We start from the raw sequence: 15,675 nt of genomic DNA on the forward strand, positions 1-15,675 counted from the left end.
TCTCCATAGAAAGATCATGTCCCTACATCAGACTCGACCTCTACCTCACCGACTCATCAGAGTTAAATCCAGAGGTTCCTATTCCTCGAAGATCACAACTCGCGGAAACTAAACTTATTCTAATACGAACTTAGTAGACAACTCTACCGTCCTACGGACTTACACGTTGTCTAGACCCCATACTAAGACATACCCAATGATTATACCAGTACCGAAGAGTATATGATGGGGATCCGCTGCAGACGGGCCATCACTCGGGAGGTACTGATTATCACCAAATATGTACCTTACGCTCTGATACCAAACTGTCACGCCCCGAATTTTGAATAATAAATTCAAATCCGAAACATGAATAAACAATTAATACAAATAACGTTCTGAATTTTTTTTTTCTCAGAAACAAACACACCACTCGCCACTCAACACAAAACTCGAAAACCTCGAGTTAATTATTACAATTCACTCTTACAAAGTAAAATCGTAAAGCTCTAAATGAGCATAACAAACCTCACAATATAATGCTGTAATTCACATAACACTACTCTAAGCAGCCCGATCACCGTCCTGGTTCACCTGACCTGTAGGATTACCCGCTACACAATTTGAATAGTGTACCGGGAGTTGCAACAACACAAAACCCGGTAAGCTTTTTACAGCCAGTATGAGTAAACAAGAAAGAACTGTTGATTTTAAATTACAATTCTTATAACTCAACAACACAACCAACAATCTCAACATCCACGACGCAAACGTCAACCAATTCAATATCACCACTTTGGTCCTATCACACAACACTATCACCACTTTGGTCCCATCCCATAACACGTTAGAGCTCTAACTGCCTCGTTACCTCTGACACCTTGGCCTAGGGTCAAGCAACGGCAAAAATACTTCGGTTAACACTATAACCGTCGCGCTTTGGACATCCCCGTCCTCAGCACCATATACTTCGGTTAATAATAAACAGTCGCGCTTTGGACATCCCCGTCCTCAGCACACAACTTCGGTTAATAATAAACCGTCGCACCTTGGACATCCCCGTCCTCAGCACACAAACACTCCGGTTATCCTTAACCGTCGAACTTCGGACACCTCATCCTCAGAACCCTACATTCTCTAACTCTATACATCCTCCAATGTAAATCATGAATATTAACAAGAACTCATCAATCATGTTCATCACATATAAATATGGTAAGTCACATGTCAATTCATAATAATTTAATCATCCCAATTCCACACTCTTCAATGTCACACCATTCATATATAATCACGTAAATATATATATACGTAATTATCCGCTCAGGGATAATCACTAATACCAACTATAGTTCACATGCAATAAAACCGAGAAATTCATTTGTATAGTAAAAAATCATTTTACTTACCCATGGACCGTAGTTGATCAAGTCCATATGATTTTAAAACAAATATTTATTCCATAAATATTTTCACGCAATTACGACAAAATAAGGTAATTAAATTTATTCGGTTCGTAATATGAACCACGTGAGGTTTACTCACCTCTAAATTCCCGCTGCGTCTTCTTAACAGCTCAAAATACAATTTCAAGAATCGTCCGCCAAATCAAACCGTCGATCACCTAATCAAACATGACCTTAACTTAGCAAATAACTCAAAAACATAATCAAACGACAATCCAACGGTCGGATTGAAATTAAATGATGATCCAACGGTCGGATCCTCACGGATCGCCTTCCTAATCACTGTTTTGCATTTATACGAAGATCCAACGGTCGGATCTTCGCCCATGACTACACAAAGCCACTGGGACTGTCATAAGATCATCATATCAAAACTACAAGTCCATCTGACGGTACTAACTTCACAGATCACAAATCTAACGATCGAAATCGATCTAAACTTAAAAATTCATAACTTAATCATACGATATCCAAAAATTGCGTATAATATATCGAAATGATCGTATTGAAATATAGAATCTGGAAATGTACAGAAACCATATTTTTGATCCCCGGAGGTGGCCGGAAAGGGCCGCCGGAGTTAGTGGCAGAGCCGCCGCCGACCACCACCAATGGTGTCGGGGCCGGGCTGCTCTTCTTCCTCTCATCATGCTTGACAACTTTCATAACTAGCACGAAGTCTGAAAATGACCGGAAGGGGTCGAAAATTACCTTGAACAGTATGAAGGTGGCCGGAATTTTCCAGAAACCGGCGAGAAACTGCAGAAAACGGCGAGCTCCAATTCGACGTAAAAACGTCAATTTAAGGCTTCGATTCCTTCTGAAGAGTTGTTAAGAAACTCAAGAAGAACTCACTGGTTCAAGAATCACAGAAAAATATGGTCTGTAGCTCGAGATATACCGATCGAAAGCTTCGGTGGTCGGAAAAATTCCAGAATTTTGCAGAATCCGGCAAGGCTTGATTTCGACGTCAAAACTTCAATTTCAGGCTTCGATTCCTTCTAGAGAGTTGTTAAGAAACTCAAGGTGAGTTTACCAGTTCAAGAATCACTCAAAACGATGCACTACAACTCGAGATGTACCTATCAAAAGCTTCGGTGGTGGTGGAAAATTTCCAGAATCCGGCGAGCTCCGACGAACGTGAATCCGATCACTCCAGGTGCGATCCTTCTAGAATGATGATCAGAAGGTTGAGGCGAGTTTAGGGAGCTAAGGATCGTGAGTTTTGGTGGCCGGAGCTAGGAGAAAACCGGCGTTGACCGATTTTTGTTTCAAAGTTTGCGGCTCCGACTGCCGGATTTGAGGCCGTTCCGGTGGAAGTGATCACGTCTAGCAGGTAGGCGGCGTCGAGGCGAAGGCAAGGGAGGTGGTCTGGTGTCGATTGGTGGCCGGAGGAGGGAGAACTCGGCCGGAGAGCTTTGCTCTGTTTTTTCTGGGCTCGGACGCGCGCAAGAGAGAGAGAGTTCGGTTTCCAGAAATGGAACTGAAATTATTTTTGGTAATTTCCAAAAATGGCAGCTTTATACTAAACTGGAAACTTTTTCAAAAAAATCATAACTAATTCATACGAACTCTGATTTTTGCATACCACATATGCACGAGATCGTATCGACGAGCTCTACAACTTTCATGAAGGAAGTTTTCCCCAATTATGAACGTATAAAAAGTCAACTCCTTTGACCTCCCCTAAAACGTTCAGTTTTCGAATAAAAATTGTTCGAACCAATTTCACCACTCCTCCAAGCTTCATACTTTCTCCCATGACCACGAAATCATTTCTAAAATGTCCTCGGAAAAATAATTTAGATTTTTCGGGGTATTACATATTCTGCCAAGTATAGATTAACGATTCCTCTTGTAAATCGTTTAAGAGCCTCGATAGAGGTAGATTTCGCCATCCAACAATACTTAGCGCATTGGTCTGCCCCAGCACCGTAAGCAAGCATTCTTAAGGAACATGTCAGCTTCTGCTCAGGAAGTAGTCCGACTTTCTTAGCAGCATCTGATTTCTGGACAAAGTATGTGACATAGCGACAAAGGTCACTGGAGATGCGGTTGAAAACATTGTGACTCATCCTGTAGCGTGTCCGGAATTCCTCATCACTGAAAACTGGATGCTGAACAAAGTAATCTTCCATCATGTTTTTGCCTCTTGATTCCCTAAATCGCTCCTCATTCGATGCATGCCCCGGTCGAGAACCCCCTCGTCGTGTTTGATTAAAAGATTCAGCTTCAGCGACTGCTGCGATCATAAGGGCATTAGTCGTACACATCTCTTTATAATCTTCATCTCGAGACTGTCGATACTTAGCCCACAATCTCTTTATTGAAATGATATAATTGGGTCATTGGGTGGAATGGAAAACCTGTTCATATGGCTTGGATGGATCAACAAATTGAATTGGACACAAACTTTATTTAAAAAAAAAAAATGGCCGGTTCGCACAAGTCACTCAGTCTGTTTAATAAACATCTTGAGTATAACTATGCATTTTGGGCACGCATTTTGGGCACGATTACTGGTGTTCAATTTGATTTTGGATACATTTATTTTATTTTATTTTATTTTTTTTGAAAAGGGGATACATTTATTTATTGTGACACGTTTAGCGTTTTTTTTTTTTTGACACGTTTAGTTCTTAACATGACTCAGACCCAATACAACATAATTCATTGGCCATCATTCACCGTCCTACTCATGACCTAACAAAATTCTATCTTAAATGAAACAGTAGATATTCATTGTATTGAATCTTCTCAGAGTGTCTTATATAATTGTTAATTCTCAATTTCATTGGTTGTAATACCTTCTACATTTTCTCATTTGTCGAGAGAGTCAAGCCGCAATTGGATTTCCCGGAGCTGACCGACGGAATAGGGAGCGAAGAATCACCCAAGTTACATAGGTCATTCTCTTACAGCTATTACTTATCTAATAAAGAAAAAAAGAGAAGAAAATATCAAATATAAAGAGCTGAACTAGGAAAGAAACTAATATGAGAAAACGTCACTACAAGAAAAATAGTCTATGACAACATCATATTTACAACATGCTGTAAATGCTCGTTGTCATCTCTAATATTCTACAACATGCGCAGAAAGAGTGTTGTATTAAATTATTTACCACTACATGCGTCATTTGCATGTTGTTAATTTCGTTATCGATAACTCAGTTTGCACGTTGTTGTCTACTTGTTGTCAATTAATGTATCAACAAGTAGGAGTGCATGTTGTTAAATATTTTCAAAACAACAACGTGCAGCTAACGCGGTCGAAACTTTGAGATAAAAGATTAAAAAAAAAAAAAAACAAAAGGGCCTGTTGACTAAAGTCAGTAAAAAAAAGAAGCATCAGCTCTCTAAATCCATCATAGACCCAAAACATATAAAATCCTGGGCTTGAAGAATTGAGCTCTGAAGCTCTCAATTCTCAAACCCTAAACCGCCCGAAACGATCGCTTCCCTCCGTCGTCACTCTCAATTGGATCGACGACTTCACTATGGAGCAAGACTGCTTGTCCGGCGTCGCCGCCGTCGAGCACGTCCTGCTTAGCCGACGGCAGGGTCGAGTTTGCCTTTGGCTGAGCTCCTCCAATCCCTCCCGTAGTCCCATACCTCCCAAGCGCCGCCCAGCGTCGGCTACGTCCTTACTAGTTCATCCTCTGCCTCGGCTCCGTCGACCGCGCCACTGACTCCGCCGACCTCGGTTGTCAATCTCTAATGCATTTCCGGCGTTACGGCTACGAAGGTACTTCTTTCTTTCTTCATATTACCTGTTCCACCGTTTCGCACCTTTAATTTCATCATCTAGCTAGGTTCCTATTTCATTCTAATCATCATGTTCTTGTTTGAAAATTGTTTGATGAACTCAGGTTTTAGTCTCGCAGATGCAAAACACTGTTATTCATTCGCTTGTTCATGTTTTGCTTGTTCTTCCTGATTTGGCATTTTGTCGAACACTTGGTGTGCATTGAAAATAAAGATGATTCATGCTAGATAGTGAGTTTTATGTAAAAATTCGATAGTATCACTAAATTGTAATGATTTATAGCCAATATTGCGACTTTCTCAGTGATAAAATATGTTTTGTGTTTCTTCTTGGGAGGATTAGATTTGCATAATGTATAAGGGTTTATTGGTTTCTTGGTTGTTGAGAAATGGTGAGAAAAGAGAACAATATGTCTAGCATGGAAGGTCACCAAGTAAAATATGTTGTAAGAGCATTGCTAAATAGGGATCTACAATTGTGTCACTACTCACTACTGTTTTCAGCAAATGTGGTGTTGATTTTAGAATTAGTATGAACAACACTTATATGATGTCTTAAGGTCGATCAAAAGTGGTTTATATTTGAATTAGTTGTGAGAATTTGTAAAACATATCCTAAATAAGGTACTTAGTAGGATTTTGTGGGTATCTCAGAAAAAGAAGATGAGAACCTGGGTATCTCATACATGTTCCACTGCTATTTGGTTAGTAGATTTCAGAAATAGTTAATTCGTTATACCTAACCATAGACCTCTTTACCAATTTTTTGGTCTGAAAAAGTGATGGCACTATATACATTACTATAATGTTGTTTGAGTGTTAACAGAAACATAAAGCCTTGGTGGTTAGCAAGTGCTATTTTCATACTTTTTTTAAATATTGACATGAGAAAAGAATGCAGCAGGGGATGTGATCTGAAAGCCATAGACACACCAAACCCTACATTAATTATATTATCAAAACAGATTATGCCACCACAAAGACAAAGTAGTTGGTTTTATTGCTTCTGAGGTCATTGCCAGAGAAGGAATTAATTATAGTTTTCAGCAATGTCACAACTTCAAATCAGTGGCACCTACTAAACTGCCAAAGTGATAGCATCCAAGACTCAAATTTGTATGATTGATCCGCTAATATAACCGAGGGAAAATTCATACCCTAAACCAAGGCTAGTTTCCTGATTCCTAAAACAAACTAGGATTTAAGCTATCAAACCTATAACGTGCACTGTGTGTCTATGTGTCTGTCATCTATTGCATTGATTCAGAACCCTTGCTGTAAATTCATTGTTTCTTTTCCAAGTCTTTTTCTGTTCACCATTTCCCTCCTGGTTCTTTGTTTGGATCACATTGTTTCCAACTTCTTATCTCTATGTGTTTGGGCAAGCATACTCTGAATCTATACACCCTTAACCTTGTGATCAAATAAATTTTTATTTAATCTCCTTGAGTTATCATTTTAAAAACCAAGTAGATATTAAACTACTTGAATGGATTCTTCTGTACATATTGATCCTTGAGTTATATGCTTTTTGTCTAAAAGGGATTGGGGGGTTTCCTTTCTGGGCCAAATTCCAACCCCATGAGACAAACAAATAGCTACTTCTTGACTACTCCTCAGCTTATAAAGTCTTTTATTGCTGTCAAAATCTTTATTACTCCTCAAAAATATATGATGTTTCATTATTCTGGCTTTCCTGCTGTGTGTAGTTTTTCATTAAGAGACTCTACAGAACAGGAATGCAATAAGTCAGCCATTCTCAGTCACTGGTATCATGTTGCATAATGAAATTTACAACTATTTATTGAATTTCCTTTTCCTTGATAATCTTTAGAAAGTTCTTATCATTCATATAATGTCCACATAATTTCCTTTTCATTAGTCTTCTTGTACCTTGTTTTACAGAAAAACTACCATCGATTCATGTATCTTGGTTGTTGCACTGAAACTTATTCTACAGATTATTTCAATTAGAATGCATGTATTATTATTTGTGATGACTGTAACTTGTGCTTCTGTATCTGTGTAGTTAATACTTGTCCTTGTCAAAGTGTTAATTAGATTAGAAGGAATAGCAATTGAGTGGTACTGTAGTAGTGGTTCTAAGTTCTAAGTTCTAAGTTCAGAAGGACTAATGTGCCTATGCTATATATGATTTCGTGCCTTCTAGTTTGAGGTACAGTTTCTGTCAAGATGGAGAAACAATGGCTGCAATTTGATAGAGAAAAGGAACAGACAAAGAAGAGGAAAAGAGGTGATGAAGAACAGAAAAAGAAGGGGAAAAAGAAGAGGAGGAAGTGGACCAATCAATGCTCCAAGCAATGATCTTGAAAATAGCAGATGTGCACTTTTGAATTGGAACAATTATGAAGAAGATGAAGTGGTAGCTGAAGGAATGATCTCTTCAACAAATCCAAGTACAAAAGTTCATTGTGTGCCTCTTGGACGAAATTGTTGGAAGGTTTGGGTTGATGTGGTGTTTGATGAGTATCAGACTATGGAAGTGTACAGATTAACCATGGATGCCAAACAACTTGGTGAAGCTATAGGAAGCACTCTTGCATGGCCCAAAAGCTCCATTGAAATGCTTCCTTAGTAGTTGAAGTAGCAGGTACATTTTGCTTTACTAGAGAATTTATGTAGGTCAGGAAGTACCATGCATGTTTTGTCAATGCTGGTGAACAAAGAATCCAGTACTTTGTCATGCATGTTTTGTAAAGAACATATGTATAAGAGAATGTGGCACTCCTAATGAAATGTATATTTTTCATACATGGTTAGTGTACGTGTACTAATATTGGCATGTGAATGTGTTTAAGTAATGGTGAATGTTTATAGAGGTACAGGAAAGCATAGCCCAACAAATTGGGTGCAATAATATATGCTGAAACGTTGTAACAACGTATGTAATATGACAACATACCATGTATGCTGTCGAAAACTAAAGACAACATGCTGAGAGTGTTGTTAAAACTTACAACATGCACTTGAAACGTTGTTGAAAATTTATGACAACGTGCAGAGCTCATTGTTGAATAATTACAACAACGTGCTTCACCTCTTTTTGACAACATGCAAAGCGCGATGTTAAGGACTCGAGGACTTTTAATGACTCTGGCATCTACAACATGCGCCAAACGTTGTCAAAAGTGATTGACAACGCTAATTGCATGTTGTTAAACATGTTTTTTCTTGTAGTGCGTCGATTGTTTCCCCTTTATTAGCTTTAGTCTTGCACTCCAAGTACACAATGGCATAATTCCAACTCATGATTGTAATAAAAAGGAATTCACAACTTCGGTACCTTGAACACACATTTCAGAAAGGAAATTATTTCAATGGTTGTAGTAAAAAGAAAAACAAAAAAAAAGACATTACCTAAAGAACATAAATCAAAGTGGCAACAAATTCTACATGTAACATTCAACCCAACTTAGTATCCTTCGATTTAAATAGTCATGCATGGAGGCATTCTTCTATGGACTTTCCTTTTACTTTTTACAGGGATTAATTTTGTAATTCAACATTAACTCTAGCAAATCATCAATCAAGTCTTAAAACCTAGCTAGTAATGAAACTTTCTTTTAAATCTTCAAAAGAAAGTAACTGACGTACAACTCATATATATTGATACCATCCAACGGCAAACATAGCTTTAAAACGAAAATTTTATTGTTAATTTGTCATACATAATTTTGAATTATTTAGAACATAAATTGATTAACTGACTATTAGTAAGAACTAGGAGATTGAAAATTATATTTTTCCTTGGGGGCGTAAATTATTGCCCAATTGGTTCCGTGTTCAAATTGAGATTTAAACTGCTTAAAAAAGTCGATGCAGTGATTAATTACCACCACATATTAAGCTTCAGGATGGAAGGTTACATAGAAATTAGCCGAACGCAGTGTACTTGCAAAAACAAAATCAGGAAACTTAGTCACTACATCAAATCCCAAATTATGATTCAAGATATCTTGCCAAATTTGAACGATCATGCATTAAATTCAACCCCCAATAAAAAGGAGTTAATCTCCCCCGATCTTTTCATCAAACCCCAAATTTTCTAATCTCGATCAGTGAATTAGGATGGAGAAACCAGTATTAGAAGTATGCGCTAATTCTTCCGAGGCCTCGAGCATCATCTCGGCCGCCTCGGACAAGAAGAATACTATGAAGATGAAGGAGATCAACGTCGCCGGCGAATCCAAACAACAACAAAAGTCAGAGGTGGTGGCGGAGGAGGCAGAAGCCAATGTTGAACTTGCACTTTTCAAGGCTAATCCGCCGGAGGAGGAGGCCTCGGAGGAGTTAAATGGCGCGCGTGGTCAACAGAAGAAAGAAAAAGAAGATACTAGGGTTTTCAAGTGCAACTTCTGCAACAGAAACTTCTCTACTTCCCAAGCCTTGGGAGGCCACCAAAACGCTCACAAACCGGAACGCCAGCTTGCAAAACGGCGTAGCCAAGGATTGGATGTGGGTGGTGGATTTGGATTGGGGCAGTCATACTATCCTTACAATTTCAGTCCATATTCTTCATCTACTCTTTCTCCACACTACTCACTTTATGGATCTAGGTCGACGTCTCTTGGTGTTAGGCTAGATTCCATGATTCATAAGCCTTCTTATACCCCGTGGTACGACCGCCTAGGTGGCGGTGCAGGGTGGTCGAGGCCAGCTTCCTCAAGCCTCCTGCAGAACCACCCTATTAATGATCATAGGCTCAGCTTCCAGGGTGCTCAGAATAACATCAACACCAACGAATTAGGGCTTGGTGTACGAACATTTAATGCTTCATCAAGATTGGAGGAGAGTAGTACTAGTACTCGTGCTGTTCGCAACTTCGGTGGTACTTGGAATCTTAACGCAATCAACAACAACAACAACAAAAAGCCACCACTGCCACCATTCAGTGGTAGTACTGATCTTCTGTCTCGAGTAGAGCGGCCCCGAAAGAATGACCAGGATGGTGACGATGACATCGATTTGACGCTTAAGCTTTGATTTAATTCCATTTGTTCTTTATTCTTTTTATGTTATACAGAATACAGGTATTGATCTTGTAATAGTTGTCTTCCTGTGTGGCTATTTAAATTTAAACATGCAATAAGAGAAAGGTCAATGTGCTTAATTTAGTAGTCAGGTTAATTGATTCAGGCCTCATCGATCATTCCTTTGGAATTTGATTTCAGCTGGCATGATAGAGATGACTTTAATTAATCACCATACAATGAGATTTCAAATTGATGGAGCGCGCATGAGGTTTTGTGTCAGTTTTGATTGCACATTAATCACCATACCATTAATTTACTGCAAAATCACTGTTTCATTTGAATAAATCTCTCCTAAACTTGGTCGATCATGCTTAATAGCTGTCAAAACTCAAATTTGCTTATTAAAGTTGGCAATCATTATTAGAATTTTAAGGATGGTTTTTTTTTTTTTTTTTTTGAAGGGGTTTAGAACCCAGTCAAGCTAGGAGGCTCATCCCCATGCCTGACTTATTGCATTAGAATTGAAAACTTACATTGAGAGGGACATAAGACCTTCACCTCGTGCATAATTACAAGAATCCTTGTAGAGAATTTATACTCGAGTAAAATTTATTTTTGTTTTATGATTTTCTATTGGAAAGTTTTTTTTATGTTTACTAATTCTTTATGAGGAGAAATATCAACTCATTCATATTTCAGTGACCCATTTTTATGAGGCTATCAAAAGAGTCTACCTAAATAACCTTACCTTTTTTTATTCGATGAATATTAAAACTAGCTCTGCTAGGGTTTGGGAACGTCGTCGTCAGACTAGAGTCTCGCTTTCTTCTCCTCTGCTATTGTTGATGGAGAACTTTGTAGGCCTAAGCCTGCTCTTCTTCCTCGATCTTTTATGCTGCCATTGTTGGGGGTAAGTGTAATTCTAATGGTGGTTATGGTTTGGCCCTGGACAGGAGCAGTGCTTTTCTGTCTACTTGTAGTTGTGATGTACATGGATTGAGTATTCCAGATTCGGCAGGGATCAGGTTCGGTGGTCGGCTCCAGGAGGCTGGTGTGGAATGGATTGAAAGCGGCGTCACACGGTGGGACTGGTGATCGAGGGTTGATGGTGGTGTTATGGGGTAGAGACGACTTCTGCTTGGATTGGAGGTGGCTAGTAGCGTTGCTGGGGCTGAGAGGTATAGGTGGCGCCTTTGCGGTAGAGGTTGGTGCCGCGTTGATGACGAAGAAGGACGACTGGCTAGTGGTTGACTACGCGGAGGTGGCTGGCTGGCTAGTCTGGCAGTCGAAATTGCTACGTGGTGTGGGTGGCTTTTGAGCCTAGGGTTTCCCCTTGGGCATTGGGCTGGGCTTTGGTCTAGATTAGGGTTAGAATTTTGCCATATTTTATGGGCTGGAGCTTATCTCAATTAGGCCTGGGCTCCAATGGTTGGGCTTGGGCTACACTTCAACACTTCTGCCGACTCCAAGCACCATCAGAGCATCAGCCCTGATGTCCACGTCCACCTTAGAAGTTTTAAATTTGGACTCAATTTAGTTCATCCCCTTGAGGTTTGGGTCCAACGTCATGTTAGTCCCTGTTCTTTCAATTTAATAAGTAACACTCCTAAACTTTCTAATTTCATCAGTTGTGTCCAATTTTACTCGCTTCGTCCAAAGTGGACATTAACTCCGACAATAGGGCCCACTTTAGGGGCTAAAATGGTCATCTTGGGAGCTAAGTTATGCTCCACATTCTAATACCACCCACCAACCTAAACCCAAATCCGTGTTGCCTATATCTAGATTGAAAAACCAAACTGGTCAGGCTTGGATCATAGCACTCCTCTAAACCACCACCAACCCAAGGTGGCTCTGCTGCTTGCTGAAACCCACCACCGTGGATCAACCCTACTCCAATTTGGCTTAAATCAGCCCCCACTCCAATTCCTCCTACCAATCATAGATCAACCCTAGATGCAGCCTTCCCCTTCAACTGAGAGAAAAGAAAACCATAAACCTCTGACCCTAGCCTTTGAGCCTTGGACAAGCACAAAAAACCAACATCTGCTCGACCGCATCTGAGGCACAACCGGACGAGAACATATGACAGCGCAGATGAGACAGACTACAATGTGTGGATCGCGTTCTCTAGCCCTGTTGTCTTATTCAAAAATATTAGCTGAATTTCATCTTTAATTGTTCACAATGCGGCGATGAGCCAAAAAGTCTTGGTGTTGCTTTTTTGTATTGGACTAAATACTGTTTAGTCCTTGAGCTTTTGACCAAAAAACACTTCAGTCCCTGACCTTCTAATTTCACACGTTTAGTCCTTATACTCTTCAATTTTTGACCAATAGGTCATTTCTGTCATTATTCGTCTAAAACCTCCGTTAAGTAGCTGACGTGGCATTCCATCCGTGTCAAAATGTCGATTATACCCCGCTTTTTTTATAATAATTATTATTTTTCTTTTTTAATCTTTTTTTTTTTTTGTTCTTTTCCTGTTTATTTCTTCTCCTCTCCATCCTCGCGAAATCCAACACCCCCTAACCCATCCCCATAGATCTCTTCAATCTCCATCTCTGACCTCCCTCGATCGCAACACTTGCAAACCCTTCTCAATGGCCGAAAAAACTGACGGCTCCATGTTGCCCCACCACTACTACACCTCTATCCTGCAAACCGATTCTTTAGCTTCAGACTGCCTCCTCTGCATCATCCGATTGGGCCCGTAGAAGAGGGCTGAGCGACGGTGATGGCGCCGCAAAAAAGGAACCCAGCTTGAAAGAACGGAGTCGCAGAAGAGGAACCCACCCCAACCCAACGTCGTCATCCACCGAATCTAGGGCTGCGATCTCTTCATCGAGCTTGTCCTCCACTGCCTTCGTCGTCAACCTCAGCCTCCTCCTCTATATTTTGCTCAGAAATCGGTGATTGGAGAGGGAAGAAAAAATAGTATCTCGAAGAGTTGGGTATTAGGAATTATAGGGGATTTGATTTAGAGGTGGGTATATCACTTGCCTTTGATTTTCTGTTTCTAAAACTCTGTGATTCGGAGTTGGGATGAACTTGTGTAGTTATATGGCTTGCCTATGTTTTCTTTGTTTATGGGAGGTGTTGATGCAAGTGGTGAATGGGGACGGAGGTGTAAGGGATGCTGCAGAGGAAGATGTTGAGGGAAGGGTTGCCGGAGTTGAAATCAATTCAATCTTTCGTGGCTTTGATGATAGACAATTGCGGTGAAGGCATGGAGGGTGGGTTGGTGACAATTGCGGCGACAGAGGGACATGATTTGATCATGTTTTTGGGGAGCTGGGTTTTGGGCGGCGGAGCAGTGGTGTTAGTGATGGCGAAAGAAGGAAGAAGAAGAGATAAAAAGGAGAAAGAAAAAAAAGAACATAAAAAAGAGAAAGAAAAAAATTATAAAAAAAAAAGAACTGAGGGCATAATAGACACTTTGGTGTCGAAAAATTGCCACGTCAGCTACTTAACGGAGGTTTTAGACGGAGAGTAACAGAAAGGACCTATTGGTCCGAAATTTTGAAGTACAAGGACTAAACGTGTGAAATTAGAAGGTCAGGGACTGAAGTGTTTTTTGGTCAAAAGCTCAAGGACTAAACAGTATTTAGTTCTTTTGTATTACAACAAAAAGTTTTGTAGTATTATTGATGCTTTGAGTGCTTTCTTGCATGACATCGATCCCAAAGTTTGTGTATCATCAACTTGAACTTCATCTTTAGAATGGCCTACCATATATGTTGTCAGTTTTCTCGTCTGCGCTCGAAGTCTCTATAGGGGTGTCATTTTCATGTGGGTTAAATAGTTTTTGCTTTGATTCAACCTGAATTGCAATGTCGTTTCCCGCATATATGGGTGCTTGATGGTGGTTTTAAGGTGCAAGACAGGAACCCAGATCGATATGTCTTCAAGTTTGACTTGCACCAGGACCGGAACAAGGTCCTCAAAGGTGGTCCATGGTACTGTAACAAGGCCTGTTGTGCTGCAGGCCTATGACTACCTTGCTATGCTCCAATATGTGATGATGGAAACCCTATACTTCTGGATGCACATAAGCAATATTCACCAGCGTTGGAAGATATATAAGAAAACGATTAGGAATGTTGCATCCATCGCTGGTACGTATCAAGATATTGATCAAAAACTGCTTGATTCAACTGGTAATATACAAGTCCATGTTGGCCACGAAATCTCCAAGCCTTTCTTTCCTAAGAAAACCCTAAAGTTAGCTATTGGGGTTGTTGAAAAGATCACTTTCTTTTATGAAAATCTAATTGAAAAATGTAGGAAGTGCAATCTGATTTACCATGCACAGGGAGTTTGTCAAGCATTGCATAAATCACCGAACAAAAGTGTGGAAGCGTTTGAGGTGCAGAGGCTGCAGCTTCCAAAGTCGTTCATGGGTTTGGCAAAGAACACAGTTGTGAATGAGAATTTTAAATTTCAAGGCAATCAAACACCTATTTAGCCTTTTATAGCACAAAACCTATTTGGCTCTATTGATGGCAATAAGCCGCGGAAACCGATTGTCATCAGAAGCTCAGAAACTGATAGCAGCTCCACCAGTGGTGATGACTCTCTTGCTCTGATCCCATTTGAAGATGTACCAAAGAATTTGAAGAGAAGCAGGCTTGCATCCCCGTACTCTTCTCCAAAGAAACCAAAGTTTCTGCTTAATGTGAATCAAATGACTTGGCAAAGGAGATAATGGCAAAGAAGGTAAGAGTGCCTGAGTTCCCAACTAAATTTACGGCTAAATCTAGGAGGCATGCTTGTTCCAATGGAAGTGATGATGCCAAAAGAGCCCAAGAACGGGGCTAACGTACAGTGATCAGTTGGGTACAAAGAAGAAGTGGGGTCGTCCTTTGGGATTGAAGAACAAAAATCCCTCCAAGTCAAAGAAAGTTCCTGCTGAAGAGGTTCTGAGTTTGCCCTATTCTGGAAAACCTCCTTGCCCTAGCTCTAAGGGAAAGGAAAAGATTTAATTTTATGTACGTTTATGTATCAATGCCTATTTACTATGTTATTTCATAGCTTGAATAGGCTTACTTTCAATAAGTGAGCATAAGTTATCGAATGAATGGTCCTAGCCTATGTATTACCGTGGTGCTTCTACATCACAACTTTTTGTCTATCTGTAGATGGTAGCAGAAGGATATGTAATGATCATTCTCCCCTTACCTTTATTATTAATGAAAAGTCTTGAAGACGCTTTATTTCAAAAATCATTCATTATAAATTAATTATATGCAGTTGTTTTAATTAAGTTGAATACATTGAATTTTTATGCTAGCTAATTACAATTCAATTGACTCTTAATTGGTTGAATATGAGTAATTATTTTATGGTCTCGGACTACCACGTGACATTACCATGTGGTGGTCCAGGTTAATAATATCACTCGAATTTAGTGGAAACCATTGCAGAGGTGAAAAAAAATTTTAATTAAGGGAAAGAATTAGGAATTAT

At 39.7% G+C, this 15,675-nt stretch overlaps 2 protein-coding genes and 2 long non-coding RNA genes across 4 annotated transcripts; 2 read left to right on the forward strand and 2 right to left on the reverse strand.

Moving 5' to 3' along the window:
* Positions 1-593: 593 nt before the first annotated feature.
* On the reverse strand, positions 594-3,228 carry LOC133712390 (uncharacterized). Its single transcript, XR_009847360.1, has 3 exons — positions 2,528-3,228; positions 2,157-2,446; positions 594-1,603 (listed from the first exon to the last, which is right to left on the reverse strand). It is a non-coding gene; the product is annotated as an uncharacterized LOC133712390 (long non-coding RNA).
* Positions 3,229-3,247: 19 nt separating this feature from the next.
* LOC133711508 (uncharacterized) lies at positions 3,248-3,718 on the reverse strand. The gene has a single exon (XM_062137618.1). It carries the CDS (start codon positions 3,716-3,718, stop codon positions 3,248-3,250), a length of 471 nt encoding a protein of 156 aa, XP_061993602.1.
* Positions 3,719-4,457: 739 nt separating this feature from the next.
* LOC133708234 (uncharacterized) lies at positions 4,458-7,984 on the forward strand. Its single transcript, XR_009845679.1, has 2 exons — positions 4,458-5,192; positions 7,383-7,984. It is a non-coding gene; the product is annotated as an uncharacterized LOC133708234 (long non-coding RNA).
* Positions 7,985-9,301: 1,317 nt separating this feature from the next.
* LOC133711509 (zinc finger protein 4-like) lies at positions 9,302-10,216 on the forward strand. The gene has a single exon (XM_062137619.1). The coding sequence runs from the start codon at positions 9,302-9,304 to the stop codon at positions 10,214-10,216; it is 915 nt and encodes a 304-aa protein (XP_061993603.1).
* The last annotated feature ends 5,459 nt before the right edge of the window (positions 10,217-15,675 follow it).

Source organism: Rosa rugosa, chromosome 5 (assembly GCF_958449725.1).
Source record: "Rosa rugosa chromosome 5, drRosRugo1.1, whole genome shotgun sequence".
Classification (NCBI taxonomy): domain Eukaryota; kingdom Viridiplantae; phylum Streptophyta; class Magnoliopsida; order Rosales; family Rosaceae; genus Rosa; species Rosa rugosa.

Bases quoted from the DNA above. Each gene is read 5' to 3' on its own strand.
- LOC133711508 (XM_062137618.1), bottom strand. From the start codon at position 3,718: ATGTGTACGACTAATGCCCTTATGATCGCAGCAGTCGCTGAAGCTGAA.
- LOC133711509 (XM_062137619.1), top strand. From the start codon at position 9,302: ATGGAGAAACCAGTATTAGAAGTATGCGCTAATTCTTCCGAGGCCTCG.